At 41.9% G+C, this 26766-nt stretch overlaps 1 protein-coding gene across 1 annotated transcript in view; it reads left to right on the top strand.

Annotated features, from left to right (window-relative positions):
* Positions 1-2336: 2336 nt before the first annotated feature.
* Positions 2337-26766, top strand: part of LOC136883257 (organic solute transporter alpha-like protein) — a 95224-nt gene continuing 70794 nt past the window's right edge. Inside the window, exon 1 of the mRNA XM_067155467.2 lies at positions 2337-2661. Coding sequence (XP_067011568.2) covers positions 2472-2661 — 190 coding nt within the window. The 5' untranslated portion in view covers positions 2337-2471. The remainder of the gene's footprint in view (positions 2662-26766) is intronic.

The following is a 26766-nucleotide window of genomic DNA, read 5'->3' as shown; positions in this document are numbered from 1 at the left end:
ACGATTTAATTCTTCGGACCTGCTAAAACGCATTTCATTCCATGTTCCGCAGACAAGATCACGTCAGCACCAACTATTTCACATTCAAAGGTCAAAAACATTGCATCAGTCAAATTCACCTTTCGTAAAAATGACAACGCTTTATAACACTATAACCAAAGAAGTCGATATATTCACCGAGCCGGATAATGAATTCAATAAGAAACTAGAAGCTTGCCTTTACAATTTGTAAATGTTTAATAATTCCTTCTTTCTGGTAATCACCATATTTCCGAGTGTACTCACTCCTGTTTTAAGTTTCTTTGTTTTTTTGTATTGTCTTTTGCTTTGTATTGTCGTGTGATTTCTTAGTGAATTTTTAATTTCTTTAAAATTGTATTATATATATAAAGTTAATTATGTTATATTTTGTTTTTTGTTGATTTTTAACTTTGTTTTTTTAAACTATAACTTCATAGATACAGATTGTTACTGAATATCAAGAAGGTACTTAATTGGGTGTAATACTTGTGTACTTTCAGATAAATAAATAAATAAATAAATAAATAAATAAATAAATAAATAAATAAATAAATAAATAAATAAATAAATAAATAAATAAATAAATAAATAAATAAATAAATAAATAAATAAATAAAAATAAATAAATAAATAAATAAATAACAGCAATTGTACCGCTCAATCTACAAGTCGCAGTGTAAAATTTTGAAATACTTGTGAATTGAATTTGTATATGATGATGCTGGATTTAGAATGTTAAAGTAGTATCACTTCTTGTAATCTTTTCTTTTTATGGATTTGCTTATTATACTCTTGTTATTGTAGTTGTTGTTGCGTAATTATGTTCTAACTTTACCTTATTATCACGTGTAATGTTGTCCGACTCGTTGGCTGAACGGTCAGCGTACTGGCCTTCGGTTCAGAGGGTCCCGGGTTGGATTCCCGGCCGGGCCGGGGATTTTAACCTTAATTGGTTAATTCCAATGGCATCCTCATCACGACGCGCAGGTCGCCTACGGGAGTCAAATAGAAAGACCTGCACCTGGCGAGCCGAACCCGTATTGGGATATCTCGGCACTAAAAGCCATACGACATTTCATTTCATACTTGTAATGTTTAGTTGGTAGTAAACTCAACCTGTAGTGTTGTAAGCCGTAGTGGTAAGCACTGGAAATACTTGTGTGTGAATTTCTATGTGATGATGCTGGATTGAGCAAGTTTACGTCGCAGCGACACAGATAGGACTTATCGAGACGAAGAATAGGACAAGTCAAGGAGTGGGAAGGAAGCGGCAGTGGCCTTAATTAAGGTGGCTGGTGTGAAAATGGAAAACCACGGTGGACCATCTTCAGGGCTGCCGACAGTGGGGTTCGAACTCATTATCTCCCGGATGCAAGCTCACAGCTGCGCGCCCCTAACCGCACGGCCAACTCTCCGGGTAAAACTAGTAGTATTTCTTTTAATATTTTCTTTCCATGGAATCGTTTGTTGTACTCTTCAGGTTTAACTTTATTATCACACTACTGCAAGTAATCATTGCCAGCGGAATATTTCCCACTTGTGATGCATTTAATAATAATAATAATAATAATAATAATAATAATAATAATAATAATAATAATAATAATAATAATAATAATAATAATAATAATGTCCGCCTCTGTGGTGTAGTGGTTAGTGTGATTAGCTGCCACCCCCGGAGGCCCGGGTTCGATTCCCGGCTCTGCCACGAAATTTGAAAAGTGGTACGAGGGCTGGAACGGGGTCCACTCAGCCTCGGGAGGTCAACTGAGTAGAGGTGGGTTCGATTCCCACCTCAGCCATCCTGGAAGTGGTTTTCCGTGGTTTCCCACTTCTCCTCCAGGCGAATGCCGGGATGGTACCTAACTTAAGGCCACGGCCGCTTCCTTCCCTCTTCCTTGCCTATCCCTTCCAATCGTCCCATCCCTCCTCAAGGCCCCTGTTCAGCATAGCAGGTGAGGCCGTCTGGGCGAGGTACTGGTCATACTCCCCAGTTGTATCCCCGACCAAGAGTCTGAAGCTCCAGGACACTGCCCTTGAGGCGGTAGAGGTGGGATCCCTCGCTAAGTCCGAGGGAAAAACCGAACCTGGAGGGTAAACAGATGAATAATAATAATAATAATAATAATAATAATAATAATAATAATAATAATAATAATAATAATAATAATAATAATAATATCGGTCGTTTCATTGTCATAATAGTCCAAGGACTGTTTCCTGGTCCCGATGTCGTACAGCCCCCTCCTACCGTCTTTGTACCACCACTTGCGACATTGAGCGCGACCAGTGTCCACACAGAGGATGGATAAAAGTGAAATTTCGTTGCACAGCAGTTCTCTCCTGGCTCTCACCGGGAAAGGACTGACTCTGTGATAGTGCCGTGCTCCACTCTGTAAGATGAACTTGTGATCAGTTATTAGGAAGTGAAGTATTAGTATTTAGAAGACATGGAAGGTTTCATCACGAACAGTTCAACGTACGGCGAAGGTTTCGATGAAGTGATTGCCAGGCACCTCGGAGGATCCAAGTTAATGAGGTCCCTAACGGAAGCTCTAAGGCCGAATTCCTCTTCCGTTCTGAACAACACTTCTCTCTGTAAAGTGGACGTCGTGCCTTCACTGCACGATTATTATAAAGGTAAGTCAAAGTTACGTTTGTTTCCTCGTCAGACATTCACTTGAAGATTGGTGCATGTCCTTATAACTTGCGTGTTTCTGTTGCCACATCTGGCGAGCATTTCGATCTCTGGTTGAAGTCGCGTGCGTGGGGTGAATGTCAATGGTGGTGATTATTGTTTTAAGACGAAATAGAACCAGGCAACCCTCTTGTACCACATTTCCCACACTTGTTGGGTCGCGGTTGCGAACTTTGTTACACATGTGGATTTGGCCCTGTTTTATGGGCGATTGCCCTTCCTGACGCCAACCATATATGGAGTGATGTAATCATTATTGCGTGTTTCTGTGGCGGTTGCTAGTGTGTATGTTGTCCAAACATGAACAGGAAAGTGTAGGTACAAACACAAATACCTAGTTTCCGAGCCAGAAGAATTAATTAGACGCGATTAAAATAATCGTGCGGCCGGAAATCGAACCCGAGACCCTGTGAACCGAAGAGCTAAATGCTGACCATTCAGCCACTGAGTCGCACAACCAGGCAACCATCCTCTACATAAAACTAATCAAACAGAGAGAATGTAAGGGATCCGACACTTCAAGAAATGAAGGTATCGGCTAAAGGAAGACAAGGGCCACGAAGGGCGTGAAAATTAAAGACTCCCTAGGCCTCGAGTGCTCTAATACCGTCGGAGTCTGAAAAGTACAAGAGTTGACCACGGGAGGTCGGATAGAGCAAGTGAAAGTGAGGAGCCTGGCACAAGTAAGTGAAAGCAATGCCGGGACTCAGCTAAGGGCTCCGTGGTTGCCAAGCCACGCTCGCAAGTTAAGAGCCCCTGGAGCCCCCACGCTCCACGTCTTGGATGACCGTTAATAGCACGGGGATTCGAGTCTCCAAATGGAGCACTTGTCCAGTATAATTGTGTAACGAGCAGCCTCTGTGGGTGATCCTGCCTGTCGTAAGAGCCGGGGTAACCTCATGGGCTCTCAACTAGGGCGTGTGGATCCTTAGCTAAGTCCTGGCATTGGTTCGACTTACTTCCATCTTTTCTGTCCGACCTCTCTTCGTAAACTCCTTATCTCTTCTGGTCCCGACAATATTAGAGTCTCTCGTGACTGTTCGCTTCCTTTTGTCGACCCTTTTCTCCTTCGAAGGGTTGGACTTCTTCCTTTCTCGCCAGTTATTAAATAGGTCAGATGACGTGTCTTGACATGAAATTACTCAACGAGCTGTTCATTATGTGTGAAGTGATTTTTGTGATGTTTTACGAACTATGTTTAGATTTGGAATTATTGTTGTGTGTTTAAATTAATATCTCAGTTTTTAATCACTTTCTTTCGCTTGGAAGTTTGTCCTTGTCGATCCTTTGAAATAAGTAATACGTCGCGCTAGGAATATGATGTACACGATTGAAGCTGCCACTGGGACAGTCACCAATCAACCTGCCGTCGCGAAAACGGTAGATTCAACACCGATTTTGGTCATTTTCGATATTTTCCCTTTCCCCCCTCCTGAATCTCATGCTGATGGGGGCTCATCTTGGATATGAACGGCACCCAGAGTGACACAATTAATCTCAGCGACCCCGATAACTATGGATTTCGCACTAATATCGGTCGTCTTCGATTGTTTATATATCTCACACTCTCCCCATCCCTAGGGGTGCTAGGAATGTGTTACGCCCACAATATTTATTTCCAGATAGTATTAAGTCATATGTGTACCCAGTTTGGTTGAGAGCTATGATAGAACACACACATACGTCCATACATTCGGTCATTTTGAACATTTCTTCATCCCTTCTCACCCCCATGCCGATGGGGCCTGAACTTGATCTTAAATGGCAGCTGGAGTATCACAACTGACCTCAGCGACCCCCAAAACTATGGATTCAACACTAACATAGGTCGTTTACGCTTACTTTTTGATGTCACTCCCTCCCCATCTTCACCGTTACAGTATGACTCTCCAGATAGTATTAAGTCATATGTGTACCAAGTTCGGTTGAAACTACAGGTTTGCCTATGGTCGCCATCGTTAGGTTCGCCGATGTCTTAACGTAAATATATTGCTCCTTAACTGTGTGCAACCCGCTAAGTACAGAATGTATTGCGGGCTAGGGCAGTTATTGCAGTGATTTCATTTTAGGATTACTCAAAGTTGACTCTACTTACTGGAAATAGCTGTTTTTACTACTTTTAAAAAATATGTTTCATGCCGAAAGTTAGTTGCACAAATTGGTAGCCGGAAGATACACATATGAATAGGACGTCACAGTTTGAACAGTGGAAGGACGCTTGACAGAAGAGTTTAGAAGGCCTGAGCTGAGGTTAGCCGCAAGCAGTACATGCCTATCTACTCTCTGAAAATATTCATTGTCACACGTTACCACAACAATAATATTTTTCACAAAGCAGGAGTTACTGACAGCTTTTATGATGGTGGGCAGACATACGAAATGTATGTTGAATTTGTCGCTGCCGGGACAAAACCTCCTATGTGAAATATTTTAGCTCAGAACTTTGGCCGGTAAGGTTCTGTCATTTAAGGTGCAATATTCTCGCTCTTCATAATGTATGTGCTGCGGGTCAGTATATCACATAGGAGGATTTGTCCCGGCAGCGACGATATGTTACGATACATATTATTCTTGTACCATATCCTCGTTGGACCCGATCTGCTAAAGAGTGGGGGTACTCAGCCCATACTATTGTCGTAGATTCCGTAGCCAAGATATCCTCCTTCTTCCCCTACTTCTCCTCCCTTCAATTTTACTTTGCAAGATTAGCTGAAGGAGTCTATATTTATCATTTCGAATGATATCGCCAAAGTACTCCAGTGCCTTCTTTTTGATGTGCACCACCTCTAGCTCTTTGTTCAGGCGTCGGTAGCACCACATCTCAAAGATCGAAGTTTCTTGGTGGTGTTCTCTGTTAGGGTCCAAGTCTCGGCATCGTAACACCGAAGTAAAGGGAGACGGAGATTGATCTTAAAGTCCCTGTTACAGAGAAGTTCGTATATTATTTTGGATGCAGTCCTTGCCTGTATAATAACTGACTAGAAGTTACAAGTCATAGGTTGTTTTCACCCATAAACACTAATAATATTGTGAACTCGATAATTACAGATGAACTACTCATTCCTACTGGTCATTTTTTGTAATTTTCAAAAACCGTTTGTTTATTAAATAGACTAAAGATTAGATGTATTACGTATTTAAAACAGAATTGCACTCGGCAATGCCAGGAACTACTGTTGGTTTACATCCTGTGCTCTGACGCGGTAAACCTAGAGTTGTTTTTATTGTGACTATTTAGCGAATGAGCACAAAAATAAATAAGTAGGATGATAATAAACGTTAACAAATGAGATACTGGACATAGGTATTCATAACGTATACAGAGAACAAGACGTGGGGGTGCAGTCACTCAATATGTGCGCTCTCTGGTCAAGTGTATGAAGCGAGATGAATCTTCGTAGCGAGTGGTTACGAGCAGATGCCCTTGCTGACGTGAATCTCTTCAGAGGAGTGAATGCGATGAAATGAATCACGTGATTTATGATAGTAGCAGGGGAGAGAGTGGAACCCGGTGCCGGCACATAGCCTACTCCTGTCGAATAGTCTGCTCAAGGCTTAAAGTCTCCATCCGACGGACGAATCACCATCAGCAGCGACATATGAGCAGTACGGAGAGGTTTAATATTGAACCCAGGCTTCTGGCACGCAATCTAGTGATTAGAAATTGTATCCCACCACCTCCCCTACCCTAACGACGGTGTGCGATCACGGTCACCAGGCGGGTTATAGACCTCCAGATATCCATAGACGAGGTCTGACATTTCGAAATGTAGCCTAATACTCCCTAGACCTCGCAAACGTGGGCGGAAAAGAAGAAGAGGAAAGATGGAGGTAACGACCCTGACACAAGTAACTGGAACCATTTCGGCCAGAAGTCGCTGTTCTCCCTTTTGATGTATTCTATCGCCCCCTCCCGTACAAACATCCTGCGGCACATCCGCTCAGTATGTGCGTGTTGCTTCACGACAGGTGACAGTGAGACTGTGTTTTGAAACAGCTCACAGGTTATAATGTTATTTGCTTACTTAGTTAAGTCATATGCAGGAACACGGGAGCAATCAATGACACGATAGCGTGTTGGCTACGCGGTTGGGGTCACGTAGCCACCGCTGATCTGCATTTAGGCCCGTCACCCAAATGGCAGATTCCGTATCAATTGTTTACGTAGCCTTTTATGAAATGCTTTCAAAGAAATGAAAGTGTATCGATAAATTACTCCACTCCCTAACCTCTCGCCCTAAAAATGCATATTTGCCCGAATTTGTCCTTTTGAATTCCATTTATCTTCATATTATAATCTTTCCTACTTCTAAAAGCTCCGCTCAAGCGTATTCGTGTACTAATGTCGTTCCACGCCATCTCTCCACTGACAGCTCTGAACAAACCACTTGGTCAAGCAGCTCGTCTCCTTACTCTCAAGTCTTTTCAGCACAACGTTCGCAACATTTTCGTAACGCTACTGATTTGTCACAAATCACCCATAACTAAAGGTACTACTTTCCTTTTGATCTTTTCCAGTTCTTGAATCAAGTAATCCTGGTGAGGGTCCCATACACTGGAACCATAGTCTAGTTGCGGTCTTACCAGAGACTTATATACCCTCTCCTTTACATCCTTACTACAACCCCTAAATACCCTCATAACCATGTGCAGGGATCTGTAAGCTTTATTTACAGCATCGTTAACGAGATTACCCCAATGGAGATCTTACAGTGAGCACTTCACCCATCAACAAAGTAAGTAAAGCTGAGAGGACTTTCCTCTTGGTGGAACCTAAAACCTGGCCTTTCACATCATTTAACATAATACCATTACCCGTTGTCCATCTTACAACATTATCTAGCGTTTTTTCTAGTCGCTCAAAATACTGTTCCACTCTATGCAGTATAATATCTAGACCACTCTAAATGTCCCCCAGGCCGGGCTGAGTGGCTCAGACGGTTAAGGCGCTGGCCTTCTGACCCCAACTTGGCAGGTTCGATCCTGGCTCAGTCCGGTGGTATTTGAAGGTGCTCAAATACGTCAGCCTCGTGTCGGTAGATTTACTGGCACGTAAAAGAACTCCTGCGGGACTAAATTCCGGCACCTCGGCGTCTCCGAAAACCTTAAAAGAGTAGTTAGTGGGACGTAAAGCAAATAACATTATTATTAAATGTCCCCCTCTCTTCCCTACTCCAAAGACAAGTGTATGTAAATAAACAACGTAGATAAGAATACTTAAAAAAACGAATTTTGGGAAAAACGCCTAGACAACCGACGAGAAGAAAGGCTTGTGAGAGCCAGCATTACCATTCCCTCGCTTCACACTAGACGGGGTCATCGAGAAGAGCAACGGCAGCCTGACCACAAACAGGTGGCTCGGAGACAGGCCGTGTTCATTCACACTTGGCGGCACCCATCAGCAACATCAGGAGACACCATCCCTGTCCTGAACGAGCCACTACTGGACTTGACGTTGGGCCTTCACTGCAGACATCACGCATGAGGTTATCTTGGGACTCGACGTACTCGGGCTAACGATGTGATAATGGCTGAGTTGTTAAGAACTAAGGCCCCGGCTCTAGCGATGGTGGTAGAACCTGGGGCAGCAATGTTAAGAGAGGCGATTTTGAACATTTCTTGTGTGTTTCCCATCGTTAATGTAGAGTTGTAGAAAATGAGTTCTAACAGGGAAATAGAGCGTTTCCGTACTTCTGCACATATAATACAGTTTGATATGTCTTTGAACTGGCGGTCATCTAAAAATGTTCGTAACGAAATGTGTGTCCTGACGTTACGTAGCAACAGTACCTTGCCATGGCCATCTGACAATACTTCACATCACAGTTGCTAGGTAACATCGTCACACATTTCATTGAAAAACATACTCATTTGATTTTCCCAACAGGAAATTTAACAACTTACATAAATATCTGGGGGTCATCTGAAAATATACATCACGAAATTAGAGACACAGAGTGTGTAACGCGATGTTTTTTCCTTCTAGTGTGAGGGATGGCCGAGCCACTCGCTGTTCGTAGTTTCTCCCATCACTGCTATCACAAACGGCGTGTCGTGGTGACAGCCAACTGCAGTGTGATAAAGCTCCCATTCATCTGACTCATACGTGTTGCAAAACCAGAATAAAGACCATAGCATGTGAAATACATCTCGTGAACTGCTGGAGTAAAACACATTTTATTAGTGCGGTTCTTCTTCTTCTTGCAGAGCCTTCTCCACCACTGAAGGTTGGCCACAGTCACGATGTTCGGTTGTCCTCATCAGCCTACTAGAATCTAGTCCTGTTCAATCCCCTAAGTTCCTCAGCTAAGAGCCCTATGTCCATCAGTTTTACCATCCATGATCAGTTTAACTATGTTCCTCATACTATGCTGACTTTGTTCCCTCCTCACGCAGCACTGGATGTACATAACAACTGACGAAGTTGTGACGTTTCCCCTAGCTGAGGCTTCTGTCACCCAGTAGATCCCTCATTTTCAGAAAGCTAGAACGAGCCATTTCTATTCGTACACGCATCTCTAAATCCGGGTCTAAGTCCTCGGTAATCCACCTGCCAAGGTACTTGAAGTTCCGCACTTGTTCAACTGGTTCGCCATAAAGAGCCATAACAATGTGCGTGTTGCGAGTTCTGGAAGTGCCCATCGCGTTGGTATTGTCTTGCATCGGAAAAAATGTTCTGGCGGGCATCAGAATTTTACTAGAGAGCACAGCAAATTGCTCAGTACATAAAATAAACACTTAACCTGATTAAATAGGGGAAAGAATGTGCATACCGTATCAAAACTCGTGAGTAATAGGTGGTTTTTTTTTCATTGCACGTCCAAGAGATCTTTTCTTTTCCAGTCGGCATATTATATTGTAAGGTTTGTATCGGAATAATCCTTCTGTCTATTCCCCCAACAACTCTCTTTCAGTTCTGTGCCTATCTCTATGTACTGAAACACATTTTCAATTCTTATGAGTGAAAAAAAATACATGTTTACTTACACTTTACGTCTCTTCAGTTCTAAACTTTGGATTTGGAGCAGTTGCTTGATATTGATAGTTCGCTGACGTTTGGTTATTTTTATTTATTTCTATTTACTTTTCGTTTCTTTTACTGCTGTCAATTCTGAAATCTTGTCATTAAGTCTACATTGTTCACCACCACCAAATAGGAGCTCGAAGGCCAAGATCACGTTCATTACATGCTAGTATAACAATCCCTAAACTGAAGGACACTGCTGAAGAGAATGAGCGAGAGCCGTTCTCGACTGAACGGATAAACAGAGTTTAAAGTTTAATCCGCCTAAATCCAATGGCTTTCAAATATTTTAGGAATTTAGTTGGACCTTGCGATTCAGAAATGCAATACAAAGAGGAAATTTGTGATGCAAGTCAGATTGACTGTGACATTAAGATGTTCTTTTAAAATTTCCGTATATCTAAGCAAGCTACGAGCTCTGTTGTTGCACCCGTCGAGTGCATAACAGAGCCATCTCCTTTCAGGTGCTTTGCAAAGCTACTCGTGGCTCCGAGTAAACATACACGCATTGCGAATCAGAGAGGAGTAACGGATATAACACGAGGCCCACCTGCAGGAAACAAATCTATCAATAACACTTATACTTTAATGCAATGTATGTTGGCATGTTCGATCCATGGCTGAATCCGGTGGTATTCGAAGGTGCTCAACTACGTCAGTTCCTCGTCGGTAGATTTACCGGCACATAAGAGAACTTTTGCGGGACAAAATTAGGGCATCTCGGCGTCTCCGAAAACAGTGAAAGTAGTTAGTAAAAATAAATAGAGGATTGTAAAACAACAATACCATGGATGCTAGGGAGGCTGAGTTCGCAGAGTGCGGCTTGGATCACAACATTTCGCAGGTAGTTCTTCGTAACTTTCAGTTTTGAAAATGCCGAACTGAGTGGCCCACCTTGGCAGGTTCGATCCTCGTTCGGCCTAGTGGTTTTTTCAGGTGCTCAAATACGTCAGATTTACTGGCAAGTGAAAGAACTCCTGCAGGACAAAATTTAGGCATATCGGCGTCTCCGAAAACAGTAAAAGTAGTTAGTGGGACGTAACGAAAATAACATTATTAGTTTAGAAAATGATCGTTTAGCACAAGAAACAGCAACAGGAATAATTACCGAAAATTTTATGTTTTGAAAGTAATTTTCACTGTTTCTTTTATAATAACTTGGCGGAGATATTGTCAGAGACAGCTGTCTTACACTCAATACAATAATAATCAATTTCAGGCAGATGCAACAATTACTCTACATACGCACTATAAAAACAAACTTTCTCGCCCCATTGTACAAACACAATCCATGAAGAGTGGCATTCGGATACAGTTATTCATTCATTTATTAATCTTTTCTTGGGAAGTCTGCGGCCCCTTACGTCCTGGGCCCGCCTAACGTTACGCCACTGCGTGTGGCGTCCTCGAGCTCTCTGTTTGACAGCCTGTGGCTCAGACGTCCTCTCGAAATACCATACTTACGAAGGCATGTAGTGGCTACATACAGCTCGGTCGTGTGTATCGCCTATTCAGAATATGCAGGAAAAATACTTGTCGAGCCCATAATACGAATCAACAACAACGCGATCTACGTTCAAGACATATCAAAGTCGGTAATGTGTTTGCCCTAGCTACAACAAGACTTGGACTACTAACATTGTTGATTGGTGGGACTCTTCTCTCGGGCCAAGGAGATTTGTATTAGTGAAGGCGATGGAGTGAAAATGAAAGACTCCCACGGCATTCGCCTTAGTGCAGGAGAATGGAAAACCACGGAAAACCATCCTCAGGACAGCCGCGGATGGGAACCAACCCCTCTCCGTCCCCGAAATACAGAGGCGTAAAGCCACAGGCCCTGTGCTTGGTTGGCCGGTCGGAGTGCAGAGCTGTCGGGCCACGGTGGAGACGTCAGCTGAGGCCTACTCTGATAGATCGACCCCATCACAAGCAGAACCGAACGTTCGAACCCACGCGCCCCTAACTAAAGAACATAGCACAGGGTAGAGTTCAGTTTTCAGATTTATTTATTTTCTGAATGATTTATCTTACTGGCTGATGTGCACTCGTTGGTGTAATTGCAGCAGTGGTGCCATTTAAGGGAGATGACAGAGACGGAGCCAGTTGGCCGTGCGGTTAGGGTCACGCAGCTGTGAGCTTGCACCCGGAAATACTGGGTTCGAACCCCACTGTCCACAAGCCTGAAGATGGTTTTCCGTGGTTTCCCATTTTCACAGCAGGCAAATGCTGGCGCTGTACCATACATGAGACCACAGCTGCTTCCTTCCCATTCCTAGCCCTTTCCTACCCCATGATCGCCATAAGACCTATCTGTGTCGATGTGACGTAAAACAAATTGTATATATATCAGAGCACAGCTTTTTTTCTGCTCGGTGATATAAGGGCTTTCAAACCCTTCCTCCTTTTCTGATCCCGATTTTCCCTCGTTCTTTTTCTGATTTAAACAGATACCATTCCTTTAGTCCTGGGCAATAGAAACTACTAACCAGCTGATACCGTCGCGCGCTGAGCGCTGTGGCTCACAGGCGTGCATTTTCCTTTGTCTTGTTTCACATTTGCTTTCGGTACACGGCCTCGTATGTTGACCGAAGGAACGAGCTATAATTCTGGAAAATGTGAATTCGATGGATCCAGTAGTTTCACATGAAAGCCAAACATTCAGATTTATACACGAGTAAGGGACGGCCCGTCAAGAACTGTGGGAACAGCAACTGTTTGGCACTCAATAAGCATGACTTGTATTGCGTGTTTTTGCTGGTGCAAACGAGTAAATTACAGTGTTCATCATTGCGTTTGAAGGTCCCATTTACTTAACGTCAGCCAGCGAGGCACAATGTTTCAGCTCCTTGCTTACTCTCGAGAATGGCAGGAAGATATACTGATGATCAACGACACAAATCTAACGAGAGGTCGGGTAAATATTAATAAAAGAAAGCGACAAGAATGTCGGTGAAGGTAAAAATGGTGTTACATTTTCTTATGGGATGAAAGCAATGTGTTATACGACTCTCCATCAACAGCTGGTAATTTCAGATGACCGCCAGCCGTATGATACAACCCGCACGGTGAACTTACAGATGATGTGCATACCCTCGAAGTACTCGGATTTCTATGACTAATATGTCAAAAGAGGCAAGATAAATATTTGACCAACACTTTTTTACCCTTTGTGAACATGATGACACGGTATTTATTGCTCACAGAAATGCATACTTTACTATATTTTAAAATAAGTCGTAATTAACCAAAATAGTTACATAAAACCATATTTTGGGTCACACCATTTTTTAACCGTTCTCCAATTGACATGTTTTGTGTCGATAGTGCGAAGCGTTTTTGTTTTGTGTTTGCTTAATGTAAATATTTTGTGGTTTGAAGGTAACGAGTTTCCCGCGCTGAAGGTTCTCACAGTAGAAAGGACAAAAGAAAGGTAGAAACGCAGTCAGTTTGCTACACCCCCTTCACTCCTCCCACACATGCGCTGTAACCCAGCTGTTCCCAGGTAGAAATTTTGAACAGTAGTGGCTCTGTTAACGTGAAGAGGACATTTTTCTATCTTCTGACAGTGAAGTGTGAATTCAGTTGTACGAAATACGTGTCTGCTTTTATGATGCCGAAAGGAAAGCACTGGGAAACTGCGAAATTGCGCGGGTTTGTTACATAGTTTCGCGAAAAATATTTTATATTGATGAGGAAATTTTATTTTGCAAACTCTGCGAAGTGCTAAAAATATCGTTCCGCAGTCCAGCAACAGTGCAAGACCACTTAAACAAAACAAGCTCTTGTATTGAACGAAAAGATGATCCAAGCAAATTTTGGACAATATTTAACTTGTTTTATGTCATATTTGGGAATGTTTTAGGACATAAGTACATTTCTAGATTGTTGATGTCACAGCAATGCGAGCCCTGAACAACGATCTAACTTGCGGAGTGATGTTCTCTACGATAAGCCGGATATCGAGGCTATCAAAATATGGTGGAGCAGAGGAATAATGGACAGAAGCTGGTACTTATAGGGGAAAAAAAAGAGCTATCTCAATTTTAAAATCTATTGCGATGAGGAACTGTCTGATTATTATTATTATTATTATTATTATTATTATTATTATTATTATTATTATTATTATTATTATTATTATTATTACTTTGAGCCTTCTATGGACCTCTTTTAGAGGTGCGTGTCTCTTCCACTCCCAAATTCTCTTCATGTTCTGAGCTCTCTCTCTCTCTCTGTCAGTTGTTACGGTGCTTACTGTTTCTTGGGTGTCTCTATTATTCTTCTCTACGTGTCGCTGACCTTCATGAGTTCTGTGTTTAGGTCTTTTGTAACTTTCTTCATCCAGACTGCGGTGGTCTTGCATTTCTTCTTGTTATTATTAATCACACAGTTCTATGCATTGCATGTCTTGAAATAAAGTCCGATATTAAATGTCAGTCTAAATAATTTGTCCGGATTATCAATAAAAAATCCGGCATTTTCTGAAAGAATGCCCTGCACTTGATAATTTTTGGCATGCAGCATGACGGGCGATGAGTGAAGTGTTTACAAACCCGCCCTGGTAGCACGTGCGGTTTGTCCGCGTCCTTGCCTCTTCCCACAGTCAATGTCTCTTAAGAGTTTACTTGCCGTAGATCAACAGTGGTGCAACCAGCTTCTTGAATGTACGTGTACCCAATTACTATTGGCTCTTACATCACACTTTCACTTGTATTGCGAAACCTGCTCTCACATACTTTGCTTGCAAGTCCAACAAATTATTCATTTTTCTTTTCTTGGTAAGTGATGCTGTAAGATTGACTAGAACATTACTTGGCCGAACAGCTCAGTGGCGCTCTGGATCGGAAAAGAAAGCCAGTAGAATACATGGCAGTCGCGGGCGGCTTTGTAAGGGACAAGACACTGCCGACTGTTTCAAAACATTCGATAGGGTAGAGCGAATTTCTTCGAAGCTGTGTGTCGACAGACGGTGCTGTTCCGTCTCGGACTACAAGAGAAGCAGTGTTTCGCTATGGCGTGGCGAACATGAACCACGCTTCATAGGTAAGTTCAATTAACTGAATTAAATGTTCGACGTTTCAATAAACGATAAACAGATGATATAAGGTATAATGAGTACCAGTATATAGTAATAAATTGCGTTTCCGTCTTCACTACGCTCTTACAATGATACTAAAAGGGGTCAGTTTTATAGTTAAAAGCATACTAAAGCAGTAACTAAATTGTATAATTATAAAATGAGTAATGAAATCTAAGAAGAGTCCGAAATCGGAATTTTACGTACATTACAAAAATTCTAAACTAGTTACGAAAGTATGGTAAGATGTGTAGTTAATAAATTAAATGATCTAATTTCAATGATTATGAAATTAATAATTAAATCTAAGAAGAGTCCAAGATCAGTAGTACAGTAACAGACTTGACGTAATTCAATTTTAAAATATACAGTACTTCAAATTGAAGTTTAAAAATATGAAAATCTGCAGCCTGTTTCCAGTCATTCGACCGTGTCAGGAATGGAATGAATGAAACCCCAATCTAGCGGCGAGGATAGTAATTGTGCCTCTGGGGCAACGATAAATGACTGACAGAAGAAATGTTAATGGAGAGTGTTGCTGGAATGAAAGATGACAGGGAGAACCGGAGTGTCCGGAGAAAAAGCTGTGCCGCCTCTGCTTTGTCCAGGACAAATCTCATATGGAGTGACCGGGATTTGAACCACGGTATACAGCTGTGAGAGACCGGCGCGCTGCCGCGTGAGCCACAGAGGCTGCTGAAGTTTAAAAACGTAATTTTCGAAAGTTTTGCACTGAACAAACAGCAGCAGCTTTCTATTATACGAGTAGTATGGCCCTGCTTTGAGAACAATAACTTTTCTCTGTGTAAAACAAAGACCTTACATTGGACTCGCGTCTCTTAATGAGTGTCGGCTCATCTCCGGGGCAGTGTCTCGCGGAGGAGGGGATAAACAAAGCACCGTCGCTGTAGCTGACTGGAGTTTCTGTTCCCGCGACAGGACACACCAAGCAATCTCACTGATGCCTCGAGGCGTCGAGACAGCTGATAGCGCCGGCTCAGTGTTTCCAAGCATACACACACAACGTCCACGGATGATCTAACACCGTCGACGCAACTTCGAACTGCAAGTACGTTCAGTGAAGGATTTCTCTAGGATGTAAGGTTTGAATTTTACAAAGCTGAAAATGCCATGTAAAGACGCAGTGGTAATCATTATTGTCAAGGGAAATCACATCAAGGCAACGTGGTGGTGACAGTGTTTTAAGAGGAAGTACAACTGGGTAATGGTGGTGGTGGTGATTATTGTTTTAAGAGGAAGTACAACTAGGCAACCATCCTTTCTATACCACTAATCAGAGGGAAAAAATGGAAGAGATCCAACACTTCGAAAAATGAAGATATCGGCCAAAGAAAGACAAGGGCCACGAAGGGCGTCAAAATGAGAGATTCCCTAGCCCTCGCAAACCTAATAGCGTCGGGGTCGGAAAAGAACAAGAGTTGACCAAGAGAGGTCGGATAGGATGAATGAAAGTGAGGAGCCTGGCACAAGTAAGTGGAAGCAATGCCAGGACTCTGCTAAGGGCCGCGTGGTCGCCAAACCACGCTCCAATGTTCAGAGCCCCTGGGGCCCTTTTAGTCACCTATTATGACAGGCAGGGGATACCGTGGGTAAAAACTGGGTAAAATCATCTCTTAATAATAATCAGAAGGAAAACTTCCGATACTCTGAAGAAATGAAGGTATCGGTAAAACGGAAGGGAGGGACACGAAATCCTCGCAAGCAGAAGTGTGAGGACTGCACGAGCTGGCGCTGCGAACACCTGCCAGTGCAACGATCAATGGTATACATAACTACGTAAAAAATACATAGTTCAAAAAACTTATGGGAACATGTTTTTGAACGTATGCCAGGCTTCACAAAACAATACCTCACATCCAGGTATATTACAACTAAACCTCTATTCTTTGGCGTTGAAGTATACAAAAGTACATCGATGGATTCACGTTCATTTTCAGAACACAAACGGAAATGTCCAAATAGGGGCAAAAACAAAGTTGGGTGGATTTTCATCACAGTTGGAGAGCTTCAGTATGGTGTACGTGGCATGTTCCGTGTAAGTCGACGGAGGTCTCGTTGCGGTATCAAGTCCCATTCTTCAATGAGAGCCTGTTTGAGGTCTTGGAGAGTCTGCGGTGGAACAGGACGCCCACGAACACTTCTGTCAAGCCTGTCCCACACATGCTCGATGGGATTAAGGTCGGAACTCACTGCTGGCCATTCCATCTCTTGAATGTCCAGTTCTCGCGAGACAGCTCTGGTGATGCGCGCTACATGAGCCCTGGCATTGTCGTGCATGAGTACGAATTCAGGGCCAACACCGTATGCAGTAACCAACACATGCTGTAGCAGTATATGCTCGATGTACCCCGCAGCGGTAAGATTACCGCGGACGACGGCAAGATCCGTACGGCCATCAATACTGATGCCACCCCACATCATCACAGAACCTTGTCCGAATCGGTCGCCTTCCTGGACAACATTTGGCATGTAATCCTCACCACGGCGTCTCCATATACGTTAACGTCCATTACGCAGTGTCAGGGGAAATCCGGACTCGTCTGTGAACAACACAGGTCTCCATTGGAGAAGTTGCCAGTTGACGTGGGTACGGGTAAACAGAAGACGAGCTGCGCGATGTTGCTGCGTTAAACGGGGCACTCGAACCTGTTCCTTACTGTCTTGTCAGACACTGTGACTCCAGTGACCCTCCTGAGGTCTTGTTGCAGTTCTCTGGCAGTTGCTGAACGACACCGCAACGTACAGATGGTCAGATACTGGTCATCCTGGGCCTGGGGGTTCGTCATGCGTCCACGACCTTTTCCAACCCTCCTTCTGAACTGGCTTGTCTCATTGTAGTTATTCTACAAGTGGTGAATAACTGACGGAGAGACATTGAGATCCACAGCAACACGACGAAAAGTCCATCTTTCCTGGATCAAAGTGACGGCCCTTGCGACTTGAACCTCGCTAAGATGCCTCATAAGATGTGCTGGTTTATGTACAACGTGCTGTAATGACCGCAGTAGTCTGTGAACCTCACAACGACGCGCCGCTATTCACTTTGTTTTGAGGGGTCACCTGACAGTTAAATGCATGGCTACGCCTTCAGATGGAGTATAACTTCGATTTAACATACCCTGAGTGGCTAAGGTCTCAAGGTAAGCTGTACGACCATTGGAACCCCATCTACCAAATTAACGTTCACACACCAGACGTTACAAAACATGTTCCCCTAATTTTTTTGAACTGTGTAGATGTATAGAACTCAAAAGGCCTAATGTTCACTAACTAAACTACTAGACGATTTCACACTGACAATGAGAAGCAGGAAAACAGTCAGTCAGGCGACAGTGCTGCCGCTGTGCCACTCTCCGCTTACGGTGAAAGCAGAAAAACTCACACTTATTCTTCTCCTGATAACGTCGGGGTCGGGAAAGAACAAGAGTTGACCAAGGGAGGTCGGACAGCTACAAGAATGGCACATGTAAGTGGAGCCCCTGCTCCTGTCTGACGATAGACAGGGGATACGGTGGTTATATTCTCTCACGTCGGCTAGATGGCTCTATTGCTGCTGAACGGTCACGGGGCCGAATTCATCTAGCTTAATGGCTAAGTGTTCGTCATTACACACAACACAGAAACACACAGTAGTAAACCGGTTTCTGTTGGACGATCTGTGGCTGAGATTTAATTCATTTTGTTGGGTAAACACCAGAGATCTTTTACAAACCGAGATCGTGCCACATGTAGTGAGGAATGGACTTTCTTCCGCCCTTCGAACTACTTCTGTCGGCTTTCAACCCGCGATCTTAGGGTCCGGAGAACGACACTTTCCTACTGATCCAGAGGGGGGGGGGGACTTCCGAGTCATCGAGATGCTAAGAGCTCGGGAGTTTATTAAAATAAAATAAAACATAAATTATATGATTAGTCAAAGTGAAGAATTTTAATCTGAAACATGTCGACATAAATAATATGTCACAGAGCTCGGAGTCATCCGAAAATTTGTGTAACCATATAGTGTATGTAACAACATGTAACGAAAGTGTAACTGGACAACCATGCAGGATGGATGGTCAGACACTGTAACCTAGCAACTGTGCAGGCTGTGATGTAAGGTATGGATGGATGGTCAGACACTGTAACCTAGCAACGGTGCAGCCTGTGATGTAAGGTATGGATGGATGGCCAGACACTGTAACCTAGCAACGGTACAGTCTGTGATGTAAGGTATGGATGGATGGTCAGACATTGTAACCTACTAACGGTGCAGGCTGTGATGTAAGGTATGGATGGATGGTCAGACACTGTAGCCTAGCAACGGTGCAGTCTGTGATGTAAGGTATCGACGGATGGTCAGACATTGTAATCTAGCAACGGTGCAGTCTGTGATGTAAGGTATGGATGGATGGTCAGACACTGTAGCCTAGCAACAGTGCAGTCTGTGATGTAAGGTATGGATGGATGGTCAGACATTGTAACCTACTAACGGTGCAGGCTGTGATGTAAGGTATGGATGGATGGTCAGACACTGTAGCCTAGCAACGGTGCAGTCTGTGATGTAAGGTATCGACGGATGGTCAGACATTGTAATCTAGCAACGGTGCAGTCTGTGATGTAAGGTATCGACGGATGGTCAGACATTGTAATCTAGCAACGGTGCAGTCTGTGATGTAAGGTATCGACGGATGGTCAGACATTGTAATCTAGCAACGGTGCAGTCTGTGATGTAAGGTATGGATGGACGGTCAGACAGTGTAGCCTAGCAACGGTGCAGTCTGTGATGTAAGGTATCGACGGATGGTCAGACATTGTAATCTAGCAACAGTGCAGTGTGTGATGTAAAGTATGGATAGATTGTCAGGCAATGTTACCTAGCAACCGTGCTGCTGGTCATCTGAAATTAACAGTCACTGATGGACAGCCACGACCAAGAGACATATTTATGATTGTTGGACTTTCCCATAGGGACATTAGCCACCATTTTATTTTTATATGGGCCTTGTCCGTGACTGTTCTTTACGAATTAATAAGAACTCTTACCAGTCAGAAGTTTTATGAAATGACTTATTCCACTGAGCGTTTGAGAGGCTTTGCTCCATTAGAATGAGGAATTTTAATTTGATTCCTAAAAGGCTTAGGTACTAGGAGGAAGGTGGAAATATTTTTTCTCAGATAAAGGTGGAGGAGGGTGGGTCCTGATGTTAATAATTTGAGAACCACCTGTAGTTCTTCAGTTCCTGCGACCTCATTGCTGTCGGTTGTTGAACCAGGTAACGGCTGGACCTGAGTGCGGTACCGGTCGGTACTTTCACCAGCCTCCTCTTCTATCCAGGATAATATACATCCATTTATGTAACCCAATGTGTGCGTGCATTTCTTGGATATAAAGTTTCACTCGCTTTTATAATACCGCCGTTCTCGAGTTACAACATGTTGCATCATCTCTCAGTTGTCTCGCGTGGAATGAAAGGTACTGTACTATATCTGATCTACCGCGCAGTGGCTGTTTTCTTGGACTGTGCCAATTAATTTGCCAGCAACTTCTGGAAATGTAAGCAAATTCATCTTGTATTTGATAACCTTCTATAAAAATGAAATTATAATTGTGTCGGTACAATTCAAACATTTGCATCATGAAACTTCGACTAAGTACGGTATAGCCTATACAAGTCGAAAATGGGTTCAGTTCAGTGTTTGTCTGTCTACCTGTTTGTTACATCACGGGGAAAAGGTTTAACAGAGTTTCTCAAAATTCGAAACTAGGGCATACATTATTTGATTAGTATACAATGATGTTGCAATATTAACAGCAGCAATTCAGGAATTATCCGTTAATGTTAATATATATATTATGTGTGTGTGTATATATATATTACATAATACAAATTGTCCAAATATTATTTCTGATATTTTTTGTTTTTTCATTTTTATCGTTGTTGTTTAGGTCATCGGTCCATATACTGGTTTGATGCAGCTCTCCATAACATCCTACCCTGTGTTAATAGTTTCATTTCTCCGTAACTGCTGCATGTTACAACTGCTCTGATCTGCTTTTCATATTCATACCTTGGTCTACCCCTACCGTTCTTACCCCCTACACTTCCCTCAACAACCAAACGAACAAGTCCTGGGTGTCTTAAGATATGTCCTATCGTTCTATCGCTTCTTCTCGTCAATTTAGCCAAATCGATTTCCTCACACCAATTCGATTCAGTATCTCTTCATTCGTGATTCGATCAGAATTCTTCTGTAACACCACATTTCAAAAGCTTCTATTATCTTTGTTTCTCAACTATTTATCGTTTCACTTCCATACGGTGCCACGCTCCAGATGAAAGGGAGCGGGGATAAGGGAACAGCGATCTGGAAGTCAAGTAGGGGTGGCATAAAAATGTTAGTGTTGAACTGTAGAAGCATTCTAAATGAATAAATAAATAGAACTAAGTAATTTAATAGATATATACTTACCAGATATTGTGATAGGAGTTGAATCATGGCTGAGAAATGATATAATGGATGCAGAAATTTTCTCACGGAACTGGAGTGTGTATCGTAGAGATAGGATAGAAATAGTAGGAGGGGGAGTGTTCATTCTGGTGAAAGGCGAATTTGTAAGCTACGAAAAAGTTAACGATGACAAACATGAAATTCTAAGTGTAAGGCTCATTTCTAAAGATAATAGGCAACTAGATGTCTTTGGAGTGTACAGACTGGGAAAGGGTAGCGCTGACGCTGATTCAGAATTATTTGATAAGATAATCACTATGTGGGAAACGACATGGAAAAGAACGTGATTGTAGCGGGAGATCTGAATTTACAGAATGTCAACTGGGAAGGTAATGCGAACGACAGGAAGCATGACCAACAAATCGCAAATAAGTTAATATTGAAAGGTCAGCTGATTCAGAAAGTGATGGAACCAACTAGAGGGAAGAATATTCTGGATGTGATGCTGGTAAAACTAAATGAGCTCTATAGAGAAACCAACGTAATAGATGGTATTAGTGAGCATGAAGCTGTTTTTTTCGTAGTCAAAAATAAATGTGATAGAAAGTAGGACTCTTAGGCAGTACCATATAGCTGATAAATCAGGCATGGGGGAGTTTAAGAAAAGTAACTATGATCAGTTCAAAACGATAAATAAAAATGTAAACAGACTCTGGGATGAGTTTAAAGCAATTGTTTAAGAATGGGAGAAAGGAGACGAGCTGCTCGTCTAAGTGGTATGTTCCGAGCTGTCAGTGGAAAGATGGAGTGAAATGACATTAGTAGACGAATAAGTTTGAGTGGTGTCTTTAAAAGTAGGAAAAATCATAATATGAAGATAAAGTTGGAATTCAAGAGGACAAATTGGGGCAAATATTCGTTTATAGGAAGAGGAGAGGGGAGTTAGGGATTGGAATAACTTACCAACGGAGATGTTCAATAAATATCCAATGTCTTTGAAATCATTTACGATAAGGCTAAGAAAACAACAGGTAGGGAATCTGCCACCTGGGCGACTGTCCTAAATGCAGATCAGTATTGATTGATTGATTTCAGAAACATCTTTCTAATTCCTATATCAATGTTTGAAGAGTGAAAATTTCTTTTCTGAAGAAAGCTCTTCCTTGCTTGTGCTAGTCTGCACTTTATATCCTCTTTACTTCTACCATCTTTAGTTGTTTTACTACCCAAGTAACCATACTCATCTACTTACTTTACGATTTCATTTCCTAATGTAATATTTCCTGCATCACCTGACTTTGTTCGACCGCACTCCGTTACTTTTGTTTTAGACTTATTTATTTTCATCTTGTATTCCTTCTCCAAGTCTTTGTCCATACCATTCATCAATTTCTCCAGATCTTGTGCAGAGCAAGATAAAATAACTTTAATTATCATCGCTCCTGATTTTTATCGTTTGAGGAATAATAATGGAGATAGACGCAAAAGGGGGCCAGAGCAAGAATTGTCATATTGCTTCCTTATCGTTAGCTGTATCCAAACCTGTACGTAATAAACTAGTGCACATTACTATTTCTGGTCTTTCACATTCCGTAGGTTTTCGCCGTACGAGGAATATCTTTAATTATTATGTTTGACGCAAATAATATCTCTGGGAATATTAGTTCTATATAAAAAAATATACATTACAAAACGCATATCTTCGATATTTATAAGGGAGTAATTCACGAATTTAAATTTTTGTGGCTTATCGGAGATCAAGAATTGAATAGTATTATGCATCAGTTGACCAAACGCCAAAATTGATGTTTAAAAAGAAAAGATTACTGCTCCATCTGGTAGCTAAAAGTGTAAACTTTATACAGTTTATTGTTCTGACTATTGTTCTCATCATGGTTTCGCGGGAAATGAATTTTGACCAAACGCCAACAACTCAATAATAAAATTTAAGTTTTCCATCAAGTGATTAACCGCCATTTCTGAGTCTGAATCGCGCTTCAAAATTGCAGGCATTTGTGAAAGAGATCTCCTGTAGACGAGTATAATCAATATAACGCATGATGTGGTGTTTGACAGAATATAATTGTATACTTAAACGAGCAAGAACATTAGTTAAAAAGTGCCATATTCTACACTACACTGATCATTTTAAAATTCAAATCGAATCATTAAACGACAGTTTTGTTGGTTTGTTAGTGATACAAAACAAAAACTAAAACTAAAGGAACCGCAATAAGGCATCATATGACCAAGCGATGCCTTTGCTGGCGTGACAAGTGTTTACAGTGCACTATGTCTTATGGTATGTGCTAGAGCAATTTTGTTACTTTCATTGATCTGTCACAGTCTTATCCTTGGCTTTGACAATATGAAAGTGACTGAGGTATGAGCGATGCTAGTAATGCCAGTCGCTGTTATGCATGGTGTGATAATGTTGCTCAGAGGGTCGGTTGATGCATGCATTTCAGTAGACTTTGATATGTAATAGCAACTTCTAGCTCAGCGAGGAAAGCAACGTGAAAGCAGCTCGCTCCTCGTTTCTCTAGTACGCCTCTTCAGTTACGTCTAGGCCATCCAACCACCCTTATGGCTGAGGACTGACTAACGTTTATATTCATGTAGAAAACATTTCTTGGGAGACAAAGTAGGGGGCCCCATACTACGAAAAACGAAAAATGAAGCAATTTCCTCAATTGTGCCGAATGTCGAGGGGCTAAAGGGCCCAGAGAGCTTTCAAATTTTGACTCTCGGATAGCTCTATAAAACAAAAAACAAATTTTGAAAATCACTTCCGGCCTAAATGCAGTTCCAGAAGAACAACCTAAAATCGCTTGCTTCTTTACTCGGTTCTTTTTATTCAAATGCTAGGCAAATCAACTTATTTATATAATTCCTTGTGTAATGGTGGTGGTGATTATTATTTTAAGAGGAAGTAGAACTGGGCAACCATTCTCTATATAACAGTAATAAGAGAAAAATGGAAGGGATCGGACACTTCGAAAAATGAAGGTATCGTCCAAAGAAAGCCAAGAAGAGCGTGAAATGGAAGACTCCCTAGGCCTAACGTCGGGGTCGGAAAAAACAAGAGTTGTCAGGTAGGATAGATGAAATTGACGAGCTTGGCACAAGTAAGTGGAAGCAAGGCCAGGACTCAGCTAAGGGCGCCGTGGTTGCCAACCCACGCTCAGAGCCCCTGGGGCCCCTTTTAGTCGCCTCTTACGACAGGCAGGGGATACCGTGCATGTTATTCTACCACCCCCACCCTCAGCCCCTGTCAAGGTGCTCAAATATGTTAGTATCGTATCGGGAGATTTGTCGGCGCATAAAAAGAAAACTTGTGGTCAAAATTCTGACGCCTCTACGTCTCCAAAACTCGTAAAAAGTAGTGTGGGACGTAAAACCAACGGGTTTATTTTTCACAACGTTTTAGCCAACTAACTAGCATTATACAGCTTTCTTCTCTTCCGTCCATGCAGTGGGTTTATTTGTTCGCCAACGTTCGCCTGTCCCATATAATTTCACCTGTTATGCTGATTTCTTGAAGGTATTTTTCAATTTCTACAATCCAGTTGTTCTTGACATTTAGTGAGGAGGCATAATTAAATATCTTCAACATTATTATTATTATTATTATTATTATTATTATTATTATTATTATTATTATTATTATTATTATTATTATTATTATTATTATTATTATTATTATTATTAGACACGCAGGTCGACCACAGAAGTATCTAAAGTCCAGCAGCATGCTAATTTGCCCTCCTTTTTCATATCAAACAGTAAATAACTATACAAAATACATTAAATGCAAGGAAGACTGATGAAGGGGAGAGTAGATCCATGTGGGTTGTAACAATAATCGCGAAAGCATTACATGAAATTCTAGTGGTTGGCTGTTGCCAAACAGTCGTCATAGCGCTTAACAGAGGACATTGACACGGATGCCTTATGTGAAAGGTATAGTGGCATAGTGGAGACAGTATGCAGTAACAGTGAAAGCCACTGTTCAGTAAATCGGAAACCCTCTCACGAATCTCAAGAAGTGAGCGCCTATACATTTTCTATTCCGTTCGGCAACGTTCATAGTGGAAGGATTTTTTCTAAGATGACCTCAACATGGACAAAGAATACAAAATTACTCGGTTAAAGCAGAGCTCCAAATCTGCAACATTTCTCAGAAGAGCGTTCAGCGATGCATGTACAAGAAATTTCTGGCCAACAGACGACTTCTGGAGGCAGCCAGCGTACAAAAATACTAAACTTTAAGACATTCGTTTACAGCAGTTTTTGGTCATGTTTATATTTTTATTATTATGAATTTTTGTATGCGTTGTCTGAAAGTAGCTTCTAATTCGAGAAAGCTTAAAATAAAAAAATATGATGAGTTCATATGTTGTTTGTTAATATTGTTTTAAAAATGTATGATGCTTCATTCTGAAGAGCAAAGGTAAGACTAGAGATGGTGGTGGTGATTATTGTTTTAATAGAAAGTGCACCTAGGCAAAAACAGTAATCAGAGAGAAAAAAAATGGAAGGGATCCGACATTTCGAAAAATGAAGGTATCGTCCAAAGAAAGACAAGAGCCACAAACAGCGTGAAAATGAACGACGACCTAGGTCTCGAATGTTTTAATACTGTCGGGTTCGGAAAAGAACAAGAGTTGACCAAGGGAGGTCGGATAGGATAGATGGAAGTGAGGAGCCTGACACAAGTAAGTAGAAGCAATGCCAGGACTCAGATAAAGGTCCCGTGGTCGCCAACCCACGCTCCTAAGTTAAAATCCCCTGGGGCTGAATTTTTGTATGCGTTGTCTGAAAGTAGTCTAGTTTGAGAAAGCTTAAAAATAACACAACTGTTATTTGTTAATATTGCTTTAAATACCTGATGCTTCATTCTGAATAGCAAAGGTAAAACTAGAGTCACCCATGTGGCCTATGAATGTCCTTAATTTTCAAAGTTAGAAATCTGGGAACCTATCGCCAGCACGGACGTGACGAAGCAGTACAGTATTTAAAACTACAGAGCGTACCAATTCTCTCAGGATATTTTGGTGATTCTGCTACCGGGACAAACCAAACAGTTATCTTCTTCACCCCATAGTTGGTCTGCAGCACCTGCTTCTGGCTATGCAACACCGCGTCTTCAGTCGCTGTGATAGTCACTTGTCTCGACGGCAGGTTGCCAGGTTACGTACCGTGCATCGCTGTTGGCCTAGAGCTAGAGGCTGCATGTCGCAGCCGGTTGGTTTTACATCAGTTGCAATTATTGTTCTTCCGAAAAGCACTTAATAACAGGCTCTCGAAAGCATACCTTCCTTCAAAGTCCTTTTAAGGTAACGAAAGATCCGATGTTTAGAGGGTCTATATAGAGAGAAACCAGATTTTCAGTATTCGACATGGACACATAAAATATAACTTGATGTAAAATACTTTATGAAAATGTTATGCGGAAAGGACTTACAATAACGTTGAGAAGTTTAGTTTTGT

The sequence above is a fragment of the Anabrus simplex genome, chromosome 11 (assembly GCF_040414725.1).
Source record: "Anabrus simplex isolate iqAnaSimp1 chromosome 11, ASM4041472v1, whole genome shotgun sequence".
Classification (NCBI taxonomy): domain Eukaryota; kingdom Metazoa; phylum Arthropoda; class Insecta; order Orthoptera; family Tettigoniidae; genus Anabrus; species Anabrus simplex.
Note: the sequence above shows the minus strand (reverse complement) of the source record. Positions and strands in the feature narration are given on the sequence as shown.